Source organism: Dicentrarchus labrax, unplaced genomic scaffold (assembly GCF_905237075.1).
Source record: "Dicentrarchus labrax unplaced genomic scaffold, dlabrax2021, whole genome shotgun sequence".
Taxonomy (NCBI): Eukaryota; Metazoa; Chordata; class Actinopteri; family Moronidae; genus Dicentrarchus; species Dicentrarchus labrax.
The window spans coordinates 27089465-27115547 of NW_026136714.1; the positions used below are offsets into that span (position 1 = coordinate 27089465).

Sequence of the window (26083 nt, forward strand, 5' to 3'; positions counted from 1 at the left end):
TGCATTTGACATGATTTTGTCCTACAGAAGACCACCTAACACACTGTTCCTTACATCATTTGATACAGACAGAGCAGTGTATACTTCATTTTACTGACCTTGGTGTACTTGTTAAAGTTTTGGAAAATCTCATAGCCCCAGTCTTGGTACTTGCGGTCCTTGGTGAACCTGTACAGGTAGAAGAGACTCTCCACTGTCTCTGGTCTCAGGAGGTTGTGTCTGTCTGCAAGCTATCACAGAGAGTACAAAGAAGACAAATACTAAATTATGAGCCACATCTGATAGTATTTACATCTGCTTAACTTAGAATCTCTTCCTAAACCTTTGCAGGTCGCATTTGCTGCATTTCTACTGCAGAACATTTTCATGTTGGGAAGTTTGGGTCACATTTCACTCACTTTAGGCAATGCCCTAATCAAGAATGACAGTTTAGGTCTGAAAGGACAGTAGCAGAATTAGGAGTGAACACTTTTACAGCACTATCTGTACCTACCTTTACGTCGATGTCTCGGGTGCTGCCCTGATGCATGTTGAAGTGGACGATCTCTGGACTGAGGCCAGTCTCCATCTGGACGTACATTTGGTAGCAGGTCTCCATCAGCTGTTTGGCCAGATCCATGTGATCAGCAGGCAGGCCGTTGTGAGCACCAAGGGCCAGAGTGCCTGGCAGGAAACACACTAGATGGTCCTAAAAATCCACAAGAAGAGAGAACAGTAGCAAGATTTATTAGTTTATAAATTCATAAATTAATTTGAATGAAGTTTCATCTCTGCTAGGGATGTGCATTTCAGGCAAAAGTACTATTCGATAAACGTGGGGTACTAATCGATTAATATTCGAATATTAATCTAATAATATCCCCCCCTTTGCTCAGAAAGAGATCCGCCGCGATTTTTCAGAACTCTGTCTTTTTATTTTGACAGTGATGCAATTCACAGCACAACATTATAGAACTGTTACACTGAACACATAGTGCGGTGACTTCAAGCAATAATAATATTTTACTGAACAACTGAACATACCTGAGAGACAGCATCGCTGACGTGAACATTTTTAAAATGCCCGCCCGTCTTCATAATCCGAGCAATAGTTTACGACTGCAGCCTATTTTTTTTTAAACGGGAGCGAAGTCTATTTACAATAAGTCCCGCCTTGGAAAACGCCCTCTCCGACGGCACAGATGTGGCGGGCACACACAAGGATGCACTCGCTAATTTTGCCAGTTGGGCATATTTGTTTTCGTTAGTTTTCCACCAGTACGAAAAGCTATAAAAGCTATACAAAAGCTTTTCCTCGCAGAGTTTACATTGTACCTCTGTGTCACTTCTTTTTTTGAAATAGCTCCACATGGAACTTTTTGACGGTTGCTTCAGTAATCTCTCCATCATATCTTCTTCTGTTTGTTTCCTTCTACAGCTTGGCATCTAGCCCGCCACACTGTGTATCATCAAGTGCTACGCTGCCCCCGTGCGAGGGCGCCGGTAATACAACATATTTTTTTTCCAGATACGATGAACTATTCGATTTTTTATGATTTAATGACTATTCGAATATTGGAAAATCGATGCCCATCCCTAATCTCTGCAGCTTCCTAGTTGATCAGTTATGTTCATCTCTTAGATAAACAACAAAATTAATAATTAATATTAGCAATCTTCACTTAAACCAAATTACATACAGTCAGCTCAGAAGGTTTGTCCATATTTAGTTATGACTTATTTAGAAAATTATTCGTTTTTGCTATCCGTTTAGGCACAAAAGAAAAGACCAGACAATATACTGAACATCACACTAGTTTTCCTTTTACTCGCTTTTAAGGCCAGTTGTGTTTTTAACACTTTTAACATCACACACATGAATTTATCTGCCGACCAACTGACCAAGACTGGAACAGACTTGGACCAATTTGGTCAACAGGAGAGAACCTTAGAAATAAAAAAAAATGTATTAAAATGAATCTGCATTTGATAAGGTAGATGAACTAAGATTAAGACAGACCAGCAGGAGAACCGTGGGGGTGGTGTTTGATGATCACTGACCATTTTAGGGCTGAACTGTCCATGTGAGAGCTCTCCAACAAAGGTGAGACCATTTGGTGAAGACTTCTGCAACAGGTTCTTCTTTACACCCTCTATTGCCTGCAGATAGTCCTCCAAGAGCCTAAAATCACACACAGAGAATGACACTTCAGGAACAACGTTCTATGTTTAACAGTGAATGGGGAAGTAACTTAAACACAGTTACAACAGCCAGTAGAGTGAAATGTAGCTTTTTCCATCGTCCTTTGGACCCAGCATACATGTCAACTAATGTAGGCCAAACCCCAGTGACACAAACACACACTTCCAACAAATAACGCAGACATTCAAAGCTGCTTAATCTAAGCCTGTGTCTGGAGGGGATTGTTTCACTTTATTAATCTTTCATCAGTCCCACTGACACAGCCAAAGTCACCAAATGCTGCCAGTGCTGCCAGAATAGCATCAACACTTCCATCTCTACATATGACTCAGACTGAGTTTATAGTGTTTTAATTTAAAGTTAATATTGCTTCATTTTAAAATCAATACTATGTGGTAGGCATACGCCTAGAGCTATAACACTTTAGTCAACTGACATTAATGAATGATTTTCTAAAAAGGATGCATTATCTTAGTTATTTTCCAAACAAAAAGGTTCCAGCTTTTTTTTTTTTAATGAGGATTTTCTGTAGTGTGTCCCTAAACTGTTTATACACCATCATTCTTTTTAGGCCTGTGCAGATTTTAACTATTGTTCTAGAAGGTTCATAAGCCGGGGCTGTTTGTTCAGAAATAGTATTTAAAACGGTTTTATCTCGTTGTGAATCTTTGGTCTGAACTGAGCTTCACTTTTAGAGTTTTGCATGGAAAAGTTGTATCGTGGCAAATGGCCTGTCTCAGCTCGACCCAAGCCGGCTAATGGAGTTTTTACAATTTGTTTCACGTCAATATGACAGTAATGTAACTTTGACTTAGACTTGTGAAAGTGAATACTGGGTATCTTTAGTGCGTCTTACTGGTTCTCCTTCTTGCCTCCCTGGATCCATTGCTTCAGCAGGTATTCGTAGTAACTGTCTGCTCTGGCTCCCAGTGTGTAGATGCCTTGATGGGTGAACTGTCCATTGTTTGTGTTGATAAACATGGGCACAAGACCATCCAGCTTGCCATCCAGCTTATGGACCTGTTTCATAACCTCAGCCACCGCATCCTGGAACACCAAGGTCAGACGTCAGATGAGTTAAGATGTGGGGATTTAGGTTTTACATTCATATGCTGACTGAAGTAACTAATCCTAGATTACAGGGAAACTCATTTCAAACCATGCCAACAGTTTTAACAAATTCTCTTTCTGTAATATAGTTTCAAATATTCCAGCGCACATTTGGAGTTTCACATATCAACTTAATCAATTACTCATAGCAGCTACAAATAAAAAAAATGTCAGGCTCTCAAGTATTTAAATAGGTGTGAATATTATAAGAATGAGTACCTGACATTTAGCTAATGGTGCTTCAGCACCAATTTCAATCAAAACCAATTTGGTCACAAAACACCACAAAACAATACACTTCGACAATTAGCACCCCACCCTCAACACCAACAGAAAATATGCTTGAATTAATTGATAGGTGACAGAGAGCAGAAATATGTTGCGATCTAAGTGCATGTTTATCTAAAAAAAAAAAAAACCATGTACTGTGTATCCTCCACAACAACAGTAGTACTTCCCTACTAGAATAGCCCGTCTAGATTCTCCTCTCCACTAAAACTAGCAAACCTTGGCGTGTGCCACAGAATTTGACACAGCTGCTTACTCTATATAGAGAAATAAAATTGTCTGAGAAAATGATTCACCTTCCCTTTTTTATATACTCCACTCAGTTGCAAGAATCAGGACAAATGTAACCAATCCCAGCATTATTTACATAAGCTTGTAATTTGTATTAATCCTTGCAGTATTTCTGGAAAAAGGGACGGACCAAGTCAGAAGAATGGCTGGCAGTGGGCAAAAACAAATCATGGTAGCAGCATCAGGTGGTTAAAGGGGAAAAAAGTTAGTCTTAGGGAATTAACAAGGAGATCATCCCTCACTGGCTTCCCATTCAAAAACATCTACCAATTAGTCAATGTTTCTGCATTGATGTGGCTGTGTTTCAGGGGAGGTTCGAGTGTGAAACCCTGATCATATTACACCCTTGTGGTGACACTCCTAACTATAAGGTGAAAAGAAGCAACTAGTAATACATTGTATCAATCACGGCCCTTTCCAACACAGATCTGAAAATGTTGATAGCACATAGTCTGAAACTACAGGACTGCTCACCAACTACTTCTATGACATTTACCAACCCCAATAAGTACTTATAAAGTTTTACTGTTTCTTTTAACAACAATTACATATTACACTTACAGAATCATATGATTATCAGTGAATTCTCGAAACAATCTCCTGATGTGCAAAAATATTACAATTTACTGCAAAAAACCTAACAGGTTTTCAGAAAAGCTGCAGGACATTCAGTCAGTCAACACCAAAATGGGGCTACAAGGTTCATGCGTTTTGTTTCTGTAACCCAACATATGACTAAACATGACTGGGTTTTAGGCGCTGCTGCAGATTAAAGATGGAAGCTGACTGGGTTTTGACTGTTCCAGTAACCAAGAGTATAGTTGACTGGGCATTTAGCATTTCAAGTACATTCTCATGCTAACAAAATCAGTGTGTTTTTTTTTCCTAGGTCTTCTCAAAACTTGCTTTTAAGGGTAATCCTTGCAGCTCAGGCTAAGGCACGTACCATGTTAACAAGACTTCTGGGGTTTCGAATGTGGCCCATCTCTCGAAATTATTAGCCTGTAGTTGACAGCTAACCACAGTCCGATGGGAGAGATGAAATGGCTGCTGCAAGGCAACGAAAGCAGCAGCTGATATCAAACCCAATAGGTATCAATGCATACAAGATCACACTAGTAAAAGCTAACGTACCCAGTCTACATAAAGAGTTCTCTGTCGTAGTTCTCAATGTTGACCATCTATAGCCACGCTAGCAGCCCAGTGAGGCTGTAATGCTAATGACACACCAAAAAGTCACACAATATTACTGGATGGATAAAACAATGGCCAGATAATTTAACTACTCCTAGATCCTCACCACAAAAGTGAGCAAAACAAATCCTATAAAAAGGTTATCTCATCTTGTTAGGCTCAACCACACTTGGTTCTATGGTTCTTTGTCAGCCTCAACTGTGCTTTCAACTTATTGTAGGACTGAAATAATTGAGTAAAATCTTCAGGACACTACAAACCAGTTTTAAAACGGCACCTGCAGATGGGAAGTGGTATCTGTCAGTGCTGTTTAGAAGGGTCATAATGTAATGTTGGAACAACATAATGACATCAAGTTGTTTTAGCCACATTACAAATGGAATGCTGAACCTATGCAGGGCTCCAGACTAACTTTTTGCATTGGTTGCACTGGTGCGCATAACTTTTTTTTTTTTGGTGCACCAGCACAAAATGTAGGTGCACCCAAATTTTTCATTGCGTTGCCTTTAACGCCATAAGGTCACCTTTTTATTGCTCTCTCTCTAACTTTCATATAATGTGAATGATTTTTAAACAAGAATAAGGTGTAGAGAAATGCTTGTCTTTACTTGAAGCACAATTATATATAAAAAGAAAAATAAAGTGTTTAAAGTGCTTCACTGAGCTGAAATTGAACATTTCAAACTCAAACATTTCAAGTAAAATAATTATTAATGATAACAATAATGATTACTACTACCTGCCGCTGAAATGCAGCTGGCAGAGGGGCCACTTTCTCTACACACACTTGTCACGGCATATCGTGTGTTTTTTAGACATGTTATGTTTTTTTAAAGTTTCGATACGAAACGTTGTTGACCCGCTCACAAATGCACTATTTCCGGCCATATTCTGACCGCACTGCTGACAGTACACGCAGTGCATTGCGTTACGTCCTTTGTTGTACCTCAGCCAGGGAAATTGTTTCAGCCAGTCCTGTCTGAAGGAATATATTTTGACCTTTTTAATTTGGGTCTCGGAGCCGGGCTCTATCCCAGACTTGGTTGTCTCCTCCTCTGGTTCCGAGACTGAAGGACCGGGGCTTGGTATCTCACCAGGGACCGAGGGCTCCGTGTCTTGACGGGATGGACGGGATTATAGTAGTAGGGCTGGTTGTAGGCTTGGTTTTCTTATTAAAAAAAATCTTTCAATATGCCTCTCTTCATTTTCCCTCGTTTTGTCGCGTTTATTTTATTTTTCCGTTTCAGTTAGTCAGCTATTCTGGCGCTCAGGTCGCGTGCAATTTTTAAACACATGCAACTTAGCGCAGTGAACAGGACCACAGCCAATCAGAGGCAAAGACCCGCCCGAGCTCTGTCTCTTATTGGTTTAGAACAAGATATGATCCTACCATGAGTGTGTGAGTTTGGTCACAGGAGAACACAGAGATGAAGCGCTTGCGAAATAAATTTATGTTTTCACCCGGGCAGCGTCAGGTGCACCAGTGCGACCAAGAAAAATTATAAGTCGCACTTAAAAATTTTGGTCGCACTCTGGAGCCCTGCTATGTGCCACTCTTAACTCTGCGTAGACCCTGGATCAGCATGGTTGTATCTTTTGGTCAATTACCTGGTAATGTGGTTCCTGTGTGAGGCGGGCAAGCTCTCTGAATTCCAGCTGGATGCTTGTAACCTCCGCCACAGTGCTGTCTGAGGTCCAACGAGGAGGGTGGGCTGTGCCCTTCCCAATGTTCACATCGGAGTAGGGGATCTTGGACGGGGTGTTGAAGGCTGACATCAGCCTGGAGCCGATGTCTTTCTGCAGAGGAAGACTGCAGATTACATGCATGCGTTTGCAGCTGAAAGGCATGAAAACCACAAGCAAAACTTTACTGACTTGCATTTGATTCTTATCATGGATGGTGTGAAGTTTTGCATTGTGTTCTCAGCCACTTTGAGTCGTGTTGTTGTTTGTGGTAGGGCTCATATTGTTTGCTCTTGTGTGTCACTGAGGGCTGAAAGCTTTGATTTGCGGTTTACAGCTTGTTTCAGCCAGAAAAATCAGCAGATATGATTAGAGGGACATTTTACTCAAGTGACTGTAGGTTGCAAAAGGTTCTTTATGTAGCTTTTCTACTGCTCAAACCATTAAGACCAGTCAGTTAAAATAAGATTAATGTACAATAACTTACACCCAGTTATTAAATCACAAAAAAAAATTAATGAATACTGAAAATATAAAATCCAGTTCCAGCCTTACATTCAGTAAACAAATAACATTACCAGACTGTTGAACCCTCTACACTACATTTTACACTGGATGCTCCCCAATATGCCGTTTTCAGGCTATGGTTTGTACAATAGGTTTTAAAAGCTGGGACAGGAAGCAACTGGGTTTGTGAGAATAAACACCACAAGTGTGGAGTAAATACTTAGAGATTTGGCAATGACACACTTATTCACAACTATTTCAATGAGTGCTCCATGAGAAAATGTGTACATTTATTTGAGCAACTAGGAGGATCAGAAACAGCTGCAAGCATTTCAGACACTTCCATGTTTATGTATGTGTAGTTTAAAGTTAAAGTAGCAACCCTTGTGTCTCACAGCTTTGGTGGTAAGGAGTCTGAGGTGTTAGGGACGCTAAAAACAAGATACAGCTCTGTCTGCATAATTACTGGCAGTTGAAGAATGTGGACAAGGTGCTGTTCTCTGCATTCTACAACGTGCTTGCATCATTAGATTTTTGGAGTGAAGTTTGAAGTGCATGCATGTTGACTCACAGCTTTGTCTAAGAACATGGTGTCTCCAGTCAGATGGTGGGTACTCAGCAGGCCTCCCAGGATGCGGATGGTGCTTTCAAACAGGTTGACATCTACATTCTTATTGAATGTGAGCTCTGTGGCGACCCACGCCTTTGCCTCTTCAAATTCTGCAACAATATTTTCACAATACATTTTAAATGTATTTAATATTATATATTTATAAAATAAATTTTCCCCAAAATAATAAACCAACCAATATAATCTGAAATTATATAAATTTAACTGGTTTAAATTGAGATTAAACTGAAACTCGTCTTATTATGATGAAATGTTTCATCCCTTTCATTTTAATTGACGCCACTCAATATACTGATAAATGACTAAATATGCTACTTCTGAATGAACTTTGGAGCTATCCAGAGTGGAGATTGTGACAGAGTCATCCATTTACCTCTGTTGTGGAGAAACAATGAGTGTTTGGAGCATTCTGAACATACTGATCAGCTGTGGAGAAGTGCTTTATGTTGCAGGAGTGGTTTGAGAAGGTTTTTTATAGAAGATTTGATACATTTTGAGACAATCTTTTGTACTGTGACACTGCTTCTGACTACAGCTGCCATTCTCTAGAAGCTCCCAATTTTTCAAGCACACTGGAGGTGACTATATGTTAGAAGACAGATTTTTTGTGTATTATTGTTTGGTTTTTCTAATACCACATTTTGTTGTTACACAGGATTCAGAGTAAAATTCAAGCTCTTTCAAGGTATAAGTATCCAAACATTTCCAGACCCTCAAAGCTTTTATCAGTAATAAGTATGTAAATTGTTACTACATTGATTTTTCAATCAGCAATCAATGTATTTTATCACTTTATTTTAGGAGCTGTTTTTTGTTTTGATCGTGATTATTTATTACTAACTTCAAATATGACAGGGTATATTTTTTTCCAAATATTCAAAGAATTTTGGTTTACTTGAATGATTGTGTAGATTAAACACCAGGTAATGTTGGACTTCGAGCATTTTTTAGTAGTATAGTTGAATTCAAGCATATTCCTAAGCTTGAAAACAAAATAAAATGAAGCATTTTCCAGACTTTTTAGACTGTATGAACAAAGTTTGCAGAAATGACCCAGTAAAGATTCAGAAATTCAAAGTTGGAAAGCACCAACGTCAGTCTACCTTCTTTAAGTCCCAGGATCCACATAGTGTCCAGGGCATCGATAAGCGTCAAACCCAGGCCAAACCACTCGCTGTAGGACTTGGAAAGGGGCCTGAGCTCATCGTGGCCCCAAGCAAAGTTTTTATAACCCTTCCATGCATGTCTGAAAGCTGCCTGCACTGCCTCCAGCCTGCTGGTTTCTGGAACACACAATAAATACAAGATGTCCGTTTATTACCCCATCCAACTCTACAGAGTGATTCAGAAACAAGTGACTGAAATATTCCACTTATTTCAGCTGCAATTATATTATATATATTATATATTTGGATACTTGCTTTCAGGGTCACACTCGAACACAGTCAAGACTCTAAAAACTGTAATGGAACTGTTTATATTCTGTTAAAGTGGTAAGTAAGACAGCAGATACCTGACTCTTTAGATGATTTGGCTTTTTGGTCATTGTTTTCCTCATCCTTGATGCCTTCTGTGGCCCGCTCAGTGTCGATCACCGCCCCACGCCAGCTGAAAATCACCAGAGGATTAAGAAATAAATAATATAAATAGATACATAATCAAAACTAACTTGTGACAACACTCCAACTCTCACCTGATGACTCCCTCCTCCTCTCCTTTTTTCTTGCCATCAGCTGCCTTGTCCTCAGCTGCTGTATCTGAAGCATTCCCTTTCTTCTGAAGACGATTCTGAAGGACTGGCGGCCCTCTCTTATTGAATAATTTCCTCTGTAGCAAGTAGTGACAAAAACTAAAACATGTAAAACATGCATCTTCATGTAAATGTAATGTACATATAACATATCATTTAAGCCAATATATATTACACACAGTGTGAAACCTCCCATCTGCTTCAGTTTGTGAATGAATGACAGACTAACTGTGTTAGTTATATTTGCAAGATGACCCTACAAATGGGGGCACCTGGATAGCTCAGTGGGTAGAGCTGGCGACCCATGTACCGAGGCTGAGCTCACTGTAATAAAAGGCAATAAAAGCCCCCCCAAAAAAAACTTTAAAAAAATAAATAAATGACCCTACAAATGACTTTTATGCAGCCATCTAGGGGAAAACTGATACAATAACTATTAAGAAGTACTTGGTTCTGATTGGTTGACAGGTGTCTGTATATTAGGAGTTACTGTCAACATTTTAAATCACTGTATCAGGGATATTAAACTGGGAGTAAGCATGGCAACACCAACACGCACTGTGTGTGTGACCAGTCAAGTCACTATTAACCTAACTTCATTAAACTGAGCTCTTACAATTTAAATAATGATTTACACAAAGTCATTGATTTACAAGCATCCCTTTAAAAAATGCTACAGCGACTTTGGTGTGACCAGATATTCAAAATAACTTAATTTTTTAAAAAGTTATTTTTTTTGGCCTTTTCATGACTTCATTTGATAGAGACAGCTGAAGAACGACAGGAAAGGTGGGTGGAGAGAGAGGGGATGATACGCAGCAAAGGGCTGCAGGTAGGATTCGCACCCGGGCCGCTGCAGCAACTCCATATATGGGTCGCCAGCTCTACCGACTGAGCTAACCAGGTGCCCCCAAAAAATTCTAAATATACTCCTTCTCTCTCATTGAATCTAAAGTTTAGAAATATAATTATTTCAATTAAAAAGAGTAACCAGTCCCTAAACATCAGCAAGGGAGGTAATAAGAAAAACTAATTTTTGAGTAGAGAAGGGCATATTTTACAAACATCCATTACAGCTGGGGATTTAAAATACTCCATACTAAACACACATTTTTTATTCTTTTTTTAATTACTCACAGCAGGTTGTGTGGAAAACAATGCTCTGACAACCACAAACACAAGTCCAATCACCTTCAATGTATTGGGGCGAGGCAGTAATCCAACAGACAAATATTTTAAAAAGATCACATAAAACCAAACTTATCTGTGTGGGGAGATACCACTAGAAGTGAGTGAGGTAATGTTATTTTTACTGAGAAAGTACATGATGAATTAGCTGCATATGATATGAGAAATATAACAGGTTTTCAGGTTGCAACAAGTTAAATTAAGTCTTTAAGACCATTATAAATGAATATGAAGACAAATCTGCATTTAAGAAGGCAACTTTATACAAGTAATGTTAACTTTCTTATCCTCTGGTCCAACTCCAACTCTGAACACATTTAACACAAACTTTAATGTCTACAATATAGTTGTACTTCAATAATCACCTAATATTTTGTACTTTTTAGAGACACAGTCACCTGATAGGATGAGGATTTCACAATCAGTCTATCCTCATTAACATAGACACCAAATGTAAAAACACTTAGGAAAGGAAACAATTTCCACACTTTACTAAAATCAAAGTGCTCTTTAGTAACCCTATGCTACCCTTCAAAGAACAGACAGAGATATACAAACCTGGGAGGTTGGTTTTGGCAGTAGTGGTTGGGCCGGTTTAGCAGGCTCAGGCAGCACATGTGGAATGACAGGCCTCAAAACGCTGTTATGGTTTGTGTCTTGCTCTCTCTCTTTAAGGCCTCAAGACACACAGACACAAACGCTGTATTAAAGTACTGGATGGCTCAAGGGTGGCAGGCTGATGAATTATTAATACTCTTACTTATTTAAACTGCACTCTTAAAGACAAAACACCTTCTGTTGGCATTCCACAACTCCAGCTCTGACAGCACGCCAGCAGCTCAGACTCATGGGATATGTTTAATGTATAGGAGCCTTACCATTGAGGTGTTCAGTAACAGCAGGATAGGAAGCAATTCCACAAATAAGGAGGAGGATGAGGACGAAGATGATGAGGCTCCGCTGCAGCCTGGACAGCTGGTTCCATTTCTGCAGGCACACAGAAGACAGGAAGATGGAGAATATAATACAATGCCAACTTCTACCCAGTTCCTGGACAATTTCTATGGTTACAATTGTGAAGGTTTTTTCTGAAACACAAGCAACTGACAGGTCTCATCACTCAGGTCAGCTTCCCACTACCACTGGGAGGATCACAGGAGGACTGTCTCAAATATGCAATCTCATTTCACCCATTTGTTTATTAGATGGAATGACAAATTAACAAACTTGCAATGACAGCCTCAACAATGATACTTGGAGAGCCCTTACAATTGATAGTAAACTCTGAATATTTCATCACAGGGACAACATCCAACTCTACACTACAGCACAGAAAAGGAGAGGACCATGCATTCTTCACATCCACAATATCTTTTTTTCCACAGATATGTTGGCAAGTATGGCTGGGAAAAGTAGGACAGTAGGAGTGGTGGGAAACCAGAGCACTGTGAAGACCGGAGGAGAAAGGGAAATGCCTTTATGAGCAGCTCACAGATAGGAGTCACTCACCCTCCAGCAGGACTGTCTCCTCCACTGCTTACTGTTATTGTAACCTTCACTTCCTTGTCCAGCAAAGCTTATAGAGACATAGTCCTGTCGAGATGGTGGGTGCATGTCTGTAACCCAGCCCTGGAGGAAGAGACACAGTGAAGAGTATGAGGAGTGAGGCAGGTGTGGTGATATTAACCCAGATAAGATGCAGCTAGCATGTGAGGCTGGCTGGTACATATAGGAGTGGTTGTGATGAATACAAACCGACACTATTATTGCCTTTGCAGAGAAGAGCTTATTTTGGGGTTTTCACGTTCGCACAACTTGCCCCAAGTCCACAGCACAGTAGTGTTCAGTAACATAAGTAACAGTCGTGCTGTTTTATTTCAGGGGAAATGTAAGCATACATGTTGTAGCACAGCTAGCTTAGTTACATAGCTGGCATCACATCTACAAACGCCACCGTGCGTACGACCGCCAGTGTTAATCAACAGGCTAATGTCATTAAAGTAAATAGTGTTAACCTAGCATTAAATGTTAACTGAATTTTGACACACACACACACACACACACACACACACACACACACACACAAGCTGTGTGTCTCCAGTAGATATAACTTTAACAGCAGGAAATACACACCAAATATTGCAGCCTACAGTAAATTCATACTCATGGTTCTCTTACCTCTCACACAAGAGGTCAACCCCGCTGCAACGGCTGCTTCTCCTACGCTCCCCTGGCTCGAGGTAACGTTTTGGCGGATTCACAGTACAACTATGGTCCGAGGCATGGCTTGAGGCCTACCACAGCCGATACCATGTGTAAAGTAGAGCGCTTTATTAGAGCAGCTAAAACATTTCTTGGGAAAACAAAAACAACTTGTTTTGCACAGGATTCAATGGGTGCTAGTAAAAGTAAAAAATAAATGGACATTACCTTGTGAAGTATCCAGCGTTGGCGTCAGCTGTGCAACCAGTCTAATCACTAGCAGGCGTTAACGTTTCCACCGCGGTTAGCTCAGCGTTACTGAAACAGCCTCTGGGGTCTCTTCATGTTTCAAACACTTCACATACCGAAAGCCACGCAGTCGGTAGTTCTCACTGAATAACTACCACAAAGACGATCAAACTCTAACTGTCCTCCACTTGTAGCTCAGAATGACACGGTCAACAACAATGTGATTCAGGTGCAGTCATGCTGCCTCTAATGACTTCCCCGAAACATCGTAAATGTCAACACTTGTGCACTTCATTCTCTACATAATTACATTCTTTTTTACTATACTATGTTAAATTATTACAGAACAAACTGACTCCCAAACCCACCCTCCCAACCCTGAATCTATGAGTTATTTTTATTCACTTTTCTGGGATTTTATCTGTGCACATTGTAAATTTCATTATGTGTCACACTGTTAACTTGCAGATTCCCCAGACACGTTTTTGCACATTCCTGTACAGCTCTTCACTCATTTATTAAAGTATTCTGCCATATTGTCTCTATTTTTATCTTTATATTTTTCTATGTTTAATTGTTATGCACCAATGTAACAAGGCAAATTCCTTGTATGTGAAAACCTACTTGGCAATAAACCCGATTCTGATTCTTTAGGTCCACATATTATGAAAGGGGGTAGTGCCATTTGTAATACTGATGTAAGATATGTAACTTAAGTTATTTCTAATATACATTAACGGTGATTTGTACACGTGTACTAAGAAATATATGATTATATATATTATTATTTTAATAATATATTAAAACTGCATCTGCCCCGAGATTAATGTAGCATTGCACTTCCTCAATCTGACCTCAAAAAGTTCATAATGGTCGTATTTTTGTAGGCCAACCCAGTGCAGGGTTTTATATTGTTAATAATAATAATAATAATAATAATAATAATAAGTCTTAAATATTAACACAGATTTTTATTCAGTAACATGACTATTAATACAAGCGGTGATGCCTTTAAAGCAGTAACTGTATGATTCCGACCCAACATTAGGTTGCGTGGAAGTTTCCTCATCGTCCCAGTGGACTCCACACACACACACACACACACACACGCACACACACCCACGCACACACACTAAACAAATAGAGGCATAGAAGATGTATTGTACTGAAAGGTAACAATATAAACATTAACAGGCACACAATAGGCTCTCATGTCACAAGATGCACACCTGTTGATTCACTGTGGGACCAATGTCTAATAGTTTGGTATTTTGGCATAAATTTGTTCCCGTTCAGCCTGAGCATACAGGTACAGTTACTGAAGTTAAGTTAGGATGCTGACTGTGGCACTCCCTCCCTCCACCAGAAAGACTACCAGTGTTGGGTGGGCCAGTGAGGATTTTTAGATAATTAATAGATATTTTTGATCAGGTCTAAAGCCCATCAGCAATGGTTACCATCTTTAGATTATTTTTGTATTAGTTCAAGAGAATTCTTAACTTTTAAAATTAAGGAAGTTATAAAAAAAAAAAAAAAAAAAAAAAAATTGCTATTTCTATGTAGTTGTTAATGGCTATCACTCATTGAAATCAATGAAACACTGCCGCTTTTGTCCACAGGGGCCGCCAGAATCAACACAAAATTGCCTGAGTGAAACAACATACAAAAAAAATCCATTTCAATGAATTTATGATGAAGCACCATACAGTATTAAATGTAACTGTATACATTATACAGTTTTAGCACAGGTAGCTTCGAGGGAATACACTCTAACCCTGCAGGATACCTACTGAGCCATGCATGAGTATATACACAACTAAAACAGCAAAATCCCTTCATTTATTGGTTAAAGCTGCACTAATAGGTTTTTTTTTTTATATAACCAAGTGATGAATGAATACATGTGTCCAACACTGACAAACCCACAGAGAGTCATCACCAGACTGCAGTTCCCTTTTAGCACATTGTTTTCTTGCCTGCAACTCTGCTCCCATGAACTGCATTTTCAGACAGATGTTTTTTAGCAAAAAACCGAAGAGGAAAAAAAAGCTAGAATAAACCCACTGTACACTACCTGCTCAGCAGCAAACAGCAGACATACAAGGTTAGAGACTAGCTGGTGAACATAGTGGAGCTTTTAGCCGCTAAAGAGCAACATTTTTCTCAAGAGTTGGTGGAGAACATAACAGAGCTAAATATAGAGTAAATATTGGACAGCATTCATCAGGTGAACCAAGTACCACTCCAAATAAACACTATTTTTGCAATAAGCAAATGTTTACTTCCCCTTGACTTCTTTATAAGGTTATATATGTTATTGTGTGTTCAGCTTGTTCTGCAGCCCCCAAGTGGCCAAAAAAATAATCAATTAATGTAACTTTAATTTTTGTGCAGCAAATCAAACCAAAAACCTAAAAAACACAACATAAATTAAAAAAAATCACAAACTCAGAAAACAGCTCATGACAAAAGATGGAGATGACTGAGGCACTAATACAGGCGATGACCAAAAAACTAGGTTCAAAAATATCTACAACACCTACATGATGTATTTACAATAGTTACATTTAACATTTAGGTTCAAATAGGTGACAATTTGGACAAAGCTCTTGTACACCATAAAATCACATTGAGCTTTTAGTTGATGGTGAGAGCTGCAGACAGACCGTAAGCTGGCCTTCTGTTGGACTAGTGAGTAATATTAGCTGGGTTCCTATGTCTTGTGTTGTTGGACATGCTTGATGTTTGCGAATAGGACTTCAAAGCTGTAGGGGCGGCAAGTTGCAAAAATGTATGAGGATTACTTTACTGACAATTGACTCTGACCATTTGCAGACCATGTCAACATTGCTGATCTCGGACAACATAGAAAGAATTGGAGCCCACAATAGAGGAAGCAATCATATTAGCTTTGCTGAACCATGAGTTGTCACTGAAAGCTTCCAGCACCACCTATATAGTAATTTGAACACAATGATCAAGTAAAAATGTACCCGAATTCAAATTAAAATGATTTGAAATTAAATGAATGTCAAGCATTTACATAAATAGGCATGTTTCAAAAACACACAAACAAATGTACAAAACATGGTAACTGTCAAGAATTTCAGGTTCAAAATATCCCTGCTCTGAAATGTGGGCAAGCCAGCAGTCTGTACAGAGGAAACTCTCTCTCCTGGAGGATCTTCAGTTCACTTTGTGTCTTTTGTCCTCACAGCTTTGTTAAAAAAAAAAAAAAAAAAAACGTTGTAATTAAAAAAATTGCTCAAGATGTCCAGAATAAATTGGCTGGTCAGCACACTTTAAAAAGAATTAGACAACTCTGAACTATAAAGCAATGATGTAATTCTATAAAGTACAAAAGTGCCAGAAACAAATGGTTTTCCTGTTCAGATCTGTATAACTGCAGACCACCACACAGATGCAATGATGCAAAGAGGTGGGGTCCCCTAGCTGAAGCAGGCTGGTCCTATGGTGAAGCCAAACTCCTGGGTTAGTTTGTTGTTTCCAAATACTGCCAAGTCCCTGAGAGGCAGCATTTGGAGATCTTCACTTTCAAATTGAAAAACTGAATCCTGGGCCCCCATCTCCAGCTGTGAAACAGGAAACAGTGTATGAAAGTACTCAAGAGATACACACACGCACGCGCACACGCACACACACACACACACACAAACACACACACACACACACACACACACGTTTATAGTAGAGAAAGGTTATAGTGTTAACATTTCAACACAAGTTAAGTTTTGTACATTTTTAAAATGAGGCTTAATGGAGGTGCATATGGGTTGGGGTTAAAATGTCCTCACTGTTGAGTTGGACTGGATTCATGAACCTCCATCATCATCAATGTCACTTACCACACAGTCTTGCAGTGCTGCCAAGTAACTCTGCCTACGAGTGTCAGCCAGGAACTTGACTTCCCTCTCTCTGTGGCTTTGTCCATGTCCTGGCTGACAGGAGTAAGTGATGGTCTGAGTGGAGAATCTACTGTTCAGTCGCAGAAACCTCATCTGCACCACATCTGTTGCTCCCGGATACTCAAACTGGAGGTGAGGGGTTTGCACAAGGTATGATTCAGACAAAGAAAGAAAATGAGTGAAATACATCTCAGAAAAATAAAGCAATACCTGGATCAGACACTCACCTGGAAGCCGTCTTCAACTGTACTGAGCCAGTGAAATGACATATTGGTGCCAGAATCCTTCAGCCAAGCTTTTACTGGAACCTGGTTAGTCATTCATGTTATTACATTAATATGAGCAGAAAGCAATCAATTTTTAGACATGATCCCAACGTCAATCCCATGGGATGACTTATGTATGTATGTATTCAGTTACATAATATCAAAATTATCTTATGTTTTAGTGTGTGTGTGTGTGTGTGTGTGTAAGTACCTGAGGCTGCAGTGGAGACAGGCAGGTCTTTGGCTCTGCTGTGAAGTCACAGTACACTTGAAAAGCATCAGCTGGGCTCCCCTGGTTAGGATCAATGTAATACATCCCTGAAATAGTTATAAGATTAATTTTCAATATTACAACACAGTACAAACATCTCCTCTGCATATTCACAGCACATCTGCATTACCTGCTGGTAAACATGAAAGCCATTCCAACCTACAGACACGTATGGTTATTTCAGTTTATATTTTCCCTCCGTGTAATTATTCCGAGCATCAGTGAATGTCAAGTCTCACCGTTAGTGGAGTTGGGCTGAGCGAGCCACAGCTCAAGACATGTAGTAGCCGGATGTTGTTTGCTGCCATCTGGTGGGTTTATGAACCAGTGAAGATCTCTCTGAAGGGAGTCCAACAGAGTCTGGACCAGGATGTAGTTGGGCTTGTCGGACATGTACGTGAGCTCCTGAGATATTCATTGAAAAAATAAGGAGGGATATGCCATAAGCATGGATGAAATGACAAAACAGATTTTACAGATGAAGATTAGTTTACTTGCCATTTGGAATCCTACCTATAAAAAGAAGTTGTATAGTGTCTCACTAGTGCCCCAACTTCGTGGAAGTGCAATACTAAATTACTGAAGTAAGACCTACTAATCATTCCAAAAATATAGACATTTTAATAAAAGCTAAGAAAATATTAACACCAGATACAACAATGGAGTCAAAAAAATAAAAAATAAATGAGAAATTAAAGAGATTTGAGAGATGACATTGAAAAGGCTATTACACCTGAGACTATAGAAGTGACATGTGCAAGAATAATCCATGGGTGCAACTCATAGTGTGAGTCATAGTGGATTAGAAAAAAGGCAGCCATGGTGTGTGTATTATAAATAATGCAACATTGCAATGCCTGTGTACTTTGTGTCTACTGCAGAATGTACGTAATAAATCTGCTGAGGGCTGGCAAACAAAGGGACAAGTTCCATGAGAGCCTGACATTATGCACAACATAAACATATCTAAACATGGTGACGCAGAAGGTTGCTATATTTAGTGGCATTTAAATAATCGGATAAATGCAGCTAACTCACCCTTCTTAAGCCCCGCCCCTTTGTTGCTCTTTGCTCCAACAGTTAAACAAGCCACAATCAGACCCTCCGTCAACGTTCTCATTTCCTATATGCTAGGCTATCACCTTGTGTTGAAATGACAACCACATTTTGCTAATGTTAGCAAAACTATAGCTAACTAGCTTACTTACATTAGGTAGCTAGTAGATGTAACTATATATTTCTATATATCTAAGTACAGGAAGGGAGGAGGTTGGCCAAAGTTCTGACAGAGGCTTGCTCAACTGTGATTGGAGCACAGAGCAAAAAGGGGACAAGCTCTAATGATTTCTTCTCAGAACATTCTGTGCCAATATTGCTGGGGTTCTTTCAGAGTCTGTTGCTGACAGCCACCATTATGCACACAAACACACAATGACTCTAAGCCATGCAATCACCAGTCACACTTACCTTCAGCTGAGTCAGTGTGAGGTTCAGGGAGGTTCCTCGGGGTCCGGGTGGGCCAGGTGGACCCTAACAAACAGAAACGTAACCCCTGAATACTAAATAAATGGCCCTTATGTGTGGTGTTACACATTGGCAGTAAAATCTGTTTCATACTGTACTAAAAAACATTACGTTACACAACTAAACTGCATTATTCTCTTGTTCATTGCACATATACTCACAGGTAAGCCTTTTTCTCCAACATTGCCTGGTGGTCCAGTAAATCCTTTCAAACCCTGGTGATCACAAATAGTATCTAATTAGGAATCTGCATTTTTTCAAGATTTCTTAGGAAACAACTTCAAGCAATCTGGTTTTGGTTTTACCCACCTTATGTCCAAACAAACCCTAAAAACCAAAAAAAAGATTTTGAGTTATGTTAATTATTTCCATAATTAAAGAACTCATTATTGTTGGTCAAAATGTGAGTTAGTAGAGAAGGACTTACAGGGAGCCCAGGCAGGCCAGGAGCACCTCGTCTACCAGATGGACCAATATCCCCCTGGGAAACAATCATACAGCATTATTGACTATTGCTGTATTAGTGTAATGGTTTATTGAAAGCTTTTATGGTGCATTCAACTTCCAATAACTTTGACTCAATATTGACAGTCAATTGAATGCTGGGCTGTGCAGAAGCAGATAAGTTTCTACAATGCTGACACCATTCCTTGGTCACAGAAATATTAAATCAAACTATACCAGTGTAATGTATTCTTCACATTACTCCAGACTAGGGGTGTTGCGATATTCCAGTATTGACAATAACTGTGATATTTAAATTGGTCAGTCTGGCTAACATCCACAAATGGAAACAGTTGTTTTCTAATCTATAGCAGTACAGTGCATAAATGTATTGATTTGAAAATTAGTTCATGTTTAAATGATCATGCAATCATATGGTAACAAAACTGGGAATGATGTTTACTCTAATGAATGACCTATCTAAACAAGTTTCATTCATGCTGTGTTGATGATTGGAAACCGAGAGGTAAGAAAAACACATTGAAAACAGCCCGGTATTCTTTTGAATCATGGTCATCAGTAACTTGTTGTGTGTACTGTCATGAATATAATTATGTGCATGTTGTAGTGAATGGAATGATTACAAGTTGCAATAAATTGATCTGAACATCTGATCCAATCTTTTGGGGGACTCTGTGACCTCACCTTGGGAAACACAGTTGTAGGACAATAGAATGCATCTGCATCTTCAAATGATATTTTAAATAATTATAAAATTGTATAATTACTGAACGAAGTGGGTGGTTATTTCTTCTGACCACCCAAAGCACTTTACACTACATTTTACATTCACACATTTTCATACACTGATGGAAGAGGCTGCCAAGAAAGGTGCCAACAGCTCATCACAAACAGAAACTAATTCATTCACACACACTCACACTTCGACTTGCAGTTGGGGGATCTGGGGATCGAACAACAAAGCTGCCACTGTTTCATATATACAGTATATACTCAGCAAACAGGATTTGTAGTAAATACATAATTCCTTACACTGGCTTATGTATTCTGACATGAGAAAGGGTGAGGGGAATGGTAAAATCTAATGGGCTGGTGTGATGTGTATGATGTAACAGGGTTACTTCACCTGCTCTCCCTTTTGACCAGCTCTTCCTGGCTCTCCAACAGGGCCTAGCATTCCCTGAAACAACAATATTTGATTTGATGATACATTATTATCAGAACTATTTTCTGTAAATTGTCTTGAAGACATACACTGTTTCACATAAATAACAAAACACATTATTTAAAGAAACAACAAAACAAATACTTGATCATGATAATCATGCACTGAAAATCTGATATTGTGAAAGCCCAAATACAATAAGCACAGTGCTGCTTCAAAGTATGCAAATTAAGAGTTTTCTATTGTTTTACCATTCTTTTTTTAATTTAATCAGAACCAGTATTTTTATATGAAATAACAGGTGTATGTTTATCAATTCCATATACTTTGGTTTTTAGCAAATCAATTTTGTAGTGACAAGACTAAACCTTTGTAGGGGCAAAAGTTAGTAAACCCTGAGCTGCTTTGCCTAAAACTAGCAGGTCAGTACAATCAGGTGGCACAAAATTGATGGCTAAATTAACCGATGAAATGAGAGATCTTTAGGGAAAAAGTGAAAGAAACAGATCAAACCAGGTCAGGTTAGTCTTAACAAAGTTAACCCATACAGACCAATCATAGCGAGAGAAAAATACATGTCAGAGGACCGCGAGAAGAGTCAATATTTCAGGGGAAAGCTATAAATTCATCTACATTTTTTTAGCTCTATCCAAACTTTTGAGCAACTCAACTGCACATAACTCAGCACACTTGAAAGAGCATTAAATAGCAATGTCTTTTGTTTAATAAACCTTAGATGAAATACATGGAATACTACAATGATATCACTCACCTTCAACCCTTCTCCACCAGGGGGGCCAGTTGGTCCTATAGCCCCAGGTTCTCCCTGCATAGAGGGAAATACAGAGCATATTCTCTTTAAAAAAATCATACTGCGTACAACAGCCCATGCAGGTGGAAGACTAGAATCAATCTACTTTTATTTAGTATGTATATTAGTGTTCAGCCTTATGTCCAGCTTTATGCTGATGAAACAGTGATATATGTCCATGCTTGCACAAAACAGCCAGCTGCCTTTTAACTTTGTAATGCAGTGAGCCATATTACAAAGAAATGTTCTTCTCAAAAATGCAATGCACAGTCCGACCCCTAGGAGAGGTAATAACCATAATAATACTACTTTTATTTGTATTTTTATGTAGCCTTTTTAGAATTCCGCAGTAGACATTTCTATGGCTCTGGGTACAGCACTTTTGGTCTCTGTTGACAAACATAAATACAAATAAACTATCAAATTAAACAAATAGTCTAAAGTGAAGTCTAAATACCTACCTTAAAGCCTGGTCTACCTATTTCACCTTTTCCTCCACGTGGACCAGTGTCACCCTTTTTGGAAAGATTGTAAGAGAAAAGATGAATGTTAATAATTCGATTTTTACTCAACAGTTTGCTTTTATAAAAATGAAGAAGAAAACAAAGATAAAGCGCGACAATTACACTGACACTGTCCAAACATACATGAAGAGGGGATTGTGAGGAACATTCATGATCAAATAAAATAAAATAATGATTCATAACACACTTCAAAATAATCTGATGATGTTAAAAACTTACATATGCACCGTGTCGCCCTGGAGGACCAAGTGTACCCAAATCGCCCATCTTCCCCTGCAGGGCCAAAGAAAGGCTTGATTCAACACAATACCCCGACCATTTGAAAGTCATTTTTAGAGTTGAAAACAAAATCATTAAAAAGGTCCAGTGTGTAGAATATTGTGGCATCTAGCGGCGAAGATTACTTCCAAGCTTGTATGAGAAACTATGGTGGCCGCAAAACCCGTGAAAATGTGAAAGGCCCTATCTAGAGCCAGTGTTTGGTTTGTCCATTCTGGGCTACTGTAGAAACATGGTGGACTCAAGGATTATTTTCAGGTAATTATACACTAAAGTAAAAACATACCTATGAATATTATATTCCATCTGACAATAGATCCCCCATTAATGGTACACACTGGACCTTTGAAGTCAAAGTTATGACTGGTGCAGGTAACAGCTGATACAGATTGTCACAATCAAAAGCTACAACTGACCTTTTCTCCCAGCCTTCCTCTTATCCCTCTATTTCCAGCTTTCCCTTTTTTTCCCTTTAAGAAGAAATAACAATAGATTTTAGAATGTGATTCAAGTTTATACACGTTAGATGTCAGATGTGTCATCTTACCTTCCTCCCAGTGCGTCCATCCTTTCCTGGACGTCCACTTTTTCCACCATCTCCCTGAAATAAAATCCACCGATTTGTTTCATGTCAGATTCAAGGCATATTTTAAGTGCAACTCATGAGAAGTAGCAATATGTCACATTAAGCCGAATTCTGGTTTAGTCTCATCTTTACCTTAAGGTTTACGTGCTCCTTATATCAATATGATACGAATAATCATAATAATAATGCCGTATTTAAGCAGTTTTATTCAGGGTTTATGAATGCAATGTTGTATAAATGTATGAATGTTTTGTAGTTGTTACAGCATTTAAACTTTATTGAAGTAATTTTAACTTCATTATTCCAATACATTTTTAAGACCTGTCAAAATCATATTTAAGACATTTGAGATATTTTAAAAAGGGCCTTAAATTCAGATTTTAAGTGTTTCGTTTTTAAGACCACGTGGACACCCTGTTTATTAACTGCATTACAAAAAATATCCATCTCATTATGTAATTTACTCTAATAGTAAGTGTGAAACTCCTTTTTTACAGTGAATATAATTTAATTAATAATTAATTTTAATAAATGAAATACATATTTCCATTTACAGTTTCATATTTACAGAGAATTTGCTTGAAATGTTTTTTGTTGTTTTTTTGCTTTTACATGGATATCACAATAATTAGTTCGAGAACAATTATTTGAATAGAAATTTGGCAAGCTTGATCTGAAACAAGTAAAAATATAACACCCAAGTTTGTGCTTATTTTTTCTCTTAAAAAAATATTTTTTGTGACTTAGAGACGTAACAGCATCATAATTCAAGATGTTTCTCAAAAAAGCCCTCATACTTAAAGGATAAGGCTTACACTATTCTATATATTTGCAGTTGTCAACGAAAAAAATGTTTTAATCCGTCTCATAATACTTTCTGACAACCCTACCCGTCTGCTCCAAGTCCATATATTCTAATTAATTAAAGACATAAATCTCAAAACAGATCACAAACACATGATTTCAAAACAGCCCAGTCATTTCCTAACATGTTACCAGAGTAACAGTGTGGCTTACTGTATTTTTTTCTAATGTTTTTGGACAACAAGGAAAGTCTATGGCACAAAGGAATAAGAGATCTTAAGCTGTGATACAAGATCAATAGTATAGTAGTATTTATTGTTGTTTTAGGTTTGCACATGGGCTTTGCTTACAAGAATAATATTAGCAGTTTTGTTTAATCTTAAATTATCTGTAACTTATCTTTTAATTACTGAAGATGTTTCTAATTTGAGATGCAATGTGATGTGAGAAAAGAATCTGTCAATATACATACAGCATGCACACAAAGAAGTTTGAGCTGACCTTTTGACCTTTTTGTCCTTTTCTTCCCTCCAGCCCAGGTCTACCCATTGGTCCCTGAAGGCAATACAGATGAAGGTGGTGAATCTTACTGTAAGAGTATTCCGATTACTATACATACTTGTGTGACATATAATGTGTGTGTGTGTGTGTGTGTGTGTGTGTGTGTGTGTGTGTGTGTGTGGGGGGCTGACCTGATGTCCTGGAAGGCCAACAGGACCCTGAAGTCCCATGTCGCCCATAACACCCTGGAAAGTGGAAACACAACAAGGGTTTTTACGAGGTTTATGGTAATGTTAGTGTTGGTGCTTATGACTACATTTCCCATAAACCCTGCTGTGTTCAGTTCCATCTCTCTCTGATAAACATATTCAGTGAAGGAGGGTTGGCTTCATGCCTGTGGAGCACAGTCTGAAACACTGTGTGGTTCACAACCTGGGGGTTGATTTTAAGGGGTGTAAGGAAACTTCAATACACCACTGCTGCTGCTGCTGCTGCTGCTGCTGCTGCTGCTGCTGCTGCACATTTTCCTACTGGAAGAGGCCACTGTCACTAGGGAATACCGTTCAATGAAAGAGTGTACATGGTCTGCAACAATGCTTAGGTAGCTACAACGCAAAGTATCATCCACATGAATGGCAGGACACAAGGTTTCCCAGCAGAACATTACCCAAAGCATCACACTGGCTCCGCTGGCTTGCCTTCTTCCCCTAGTGCATCCTGGTGCCATGTGTTCCCCAGGTATATGACACATATGCACCCGGCCATCCACAAGATGTCAAAGACAACAGGATTCATCCGACCCTGCCACCTTCTTCCATTGCTCTGTGGGCCAGTTCTGATGCTCACGTGCCCATTGTAGGCACTTTCTGCAATAGGCAGGATTCAGCATGGGCACCCTGACTGGTCTGCAGCTACACAGCCCCATACCAACAAACTATGATGCACTGTGTGTTCTGACCCCTTTCTATCAGAACCAGCATTAACTGTTTCAGCAGTTTGAGCTACAGTAGCTGGTCTGTTGGATCGGACCACACGGGCCGGCCTTCACTCCCCACGTGCATCAATGAGCCTTGGCCCCCCATGACCCTGTCTCTGGTTCTTTTCCTTCCTTGGAGCACTTTTGATAGATACTGACCTCTGCAGACCGGGAACACCCCACAAGAGCTGCAGGTTTGGAGATGCTCTGACCCAGTCGTCTATCCATCACAATGTGGCCCTTGGTCAGTCGCTCAAATCCTCACACTGCCCATTTTTCCTGCTTCTAACACATCAACTTTGAGGACAAAATGTTCACTTGCTGCCTAATATATCCCACCCACTGACAGGAGCCATGATAACCAGATAATCAGTGTTATTCATTTCACATGTCAGTGCTCACAATCTTATGGCTGATTAAGTGTATACCACATAGTCACATGTCACATTTACTCAATGATAGAAAAGGGCTCCCCTACGTAAAAAGGTGGGAACTACTGTACTAGACCAAGCTCCATGACCTCTCGGTTACTTTATAGGGAATTCACATTAAACTATATAAATGTTGAAATAGTGTTTTAGTAATTAGAATTTTGAAATAATCAACAAATATGAATGTTTCTCTGATTGACAGTTCATCTGTGAAGCTAGTGGATTCAATAAAGCAGCTCTCAGTCTTTAATTGGGTTCTCAGATAACATTTAAAAACAT

General features: G+C 39.0%; 2 protein-coding genes across 5 annotated transcripts in view; both read right to left on the minus strand.

The window, feature by feature from the left end:
- The window catches only part of man1b1b (mannosidase, alpha, class 1B, member 1b), an 18712-nt gene extending 5186 nt beyond the window's left edge, over positions 1 to 13526 (minus strand). Inside the window, exons 1-14 of the mRNA XM_051422307.1 lie at positions 13255 to 13526; positions 13003 to 13118; positions 12334 to 12453; positions 11703 to 11811; positions 11383 to 11501; positions 9580 to 9713; positions 9400 to 9494; positions 8990 to 9169; positions 7827 to 7975; positions 6674 to 6862; positions 3039 to 3229; positions 2041 to 2161; positions 494 to 688; positions 99 to 230 (exon numbers count right to left, since the gene is read on the minus strand). Coding sequence (XP_051278267.1) covers positions 99 to 230; positions 494 to 688; positions 2041 to 2161; positions 3039 to 3229; positions 6674 to 6862; positions 7827 to 7975; positions 8990 to 9169; positions 9400 to 9494; positions 9580 to 9713; positions 11383 to 11501; positions 11703 to 11811; positions 12334 to 12438 — 1719 coding nt within the window. The 5' untranslated portion in view covers positions 12439 to 12453; positions 13003 to 13118; positions 13255 to 13526. The remainder of the gene's footprint in view (positions 1 to 98; positions 231 to 493; positions 689 to 2040; positions 2162 to 3038; positions 3230 to 6673; positions 6863 to 7826; positions 7976 to 8989; positions 9170 to 9399; positions 9495 to 9579; positions 9714 to 11382; positions 11502 to 11702; positions 11812 to 12333; positions 12454 to 13002; positions 13119 to 13254) is intronic.
- Positions 13527 to 14947: 1421 nt separating this feature from the next.
- The window catches only part of si:dkey-61l1.4 (collagen alpha-1(I) chain), a 71230-nt gene continuing 60094 nt past the window's right edge, over positions 14948 to 26083 (minus strand). For all 4 annotated transcript variants that reach the window (XM_051422254.1, XM_051422255.1, XM_051422256.1 and 1 more), the window contains 17 exons: positions 24589 to 24642; positions 24398 to 24451; positions 23054 to 23107; positions 22923 to 22976; positions 22447 to 22500; positions 22165 to 22218; positions 21665 to 21718; positions 20854 to 20907; positions 19690 to 19743; positions 19572 to 19589; positions 19424 to 19477; positions 19206 to 19268; positions 17978 to 18143; positions 17679 to 17785; positions 17429 to 17509; positions 17142 to 17327; positions 14948 to 16868 (listed from right to left, as the gene is read on the minus strand). In XM_051422254.1, coding sequence (XP_051278214.1) covers positions 16725 to 16868; positions 17142 to 17327; positions 17429 to 17509; positions 17679 to 17785; positions 17978 to 18143; positions 19206 to 19268; positions 19424 to 19477; positions 19572 to 19589; positions 19690 to 19743; positions 20854 to 20907; positions 21665 to 21718; positions 22165 to 22218; positions 22447 to 22500; positions 22923 to 22976; positions 23054 to 23107; positions 24398 to 24451; positions 24589 to 24642 — 1305 coding nt within the window. In that variant the 3' untranslated portion in view covers positions 14948 to 16724. The remainder of the gene's footprint in view (positions 16869 to 17141; positions 17328 to 17428; positions 17510 to 17678; positions 17786 to 17977; positions 18144 to 19205; positions 19269 to 19423; positions 19478 to 19571; positions 19590 to 19689; positions 19744 to 20853; positions 20908 to 21664; positions 21719 to 22164; positions 22219 to 22446; positions 22501 to 22922; positions 22977 to 23053; positions 23108 to 24397; positions 24452 to 24588; positions 24643 to 26083) is intronic.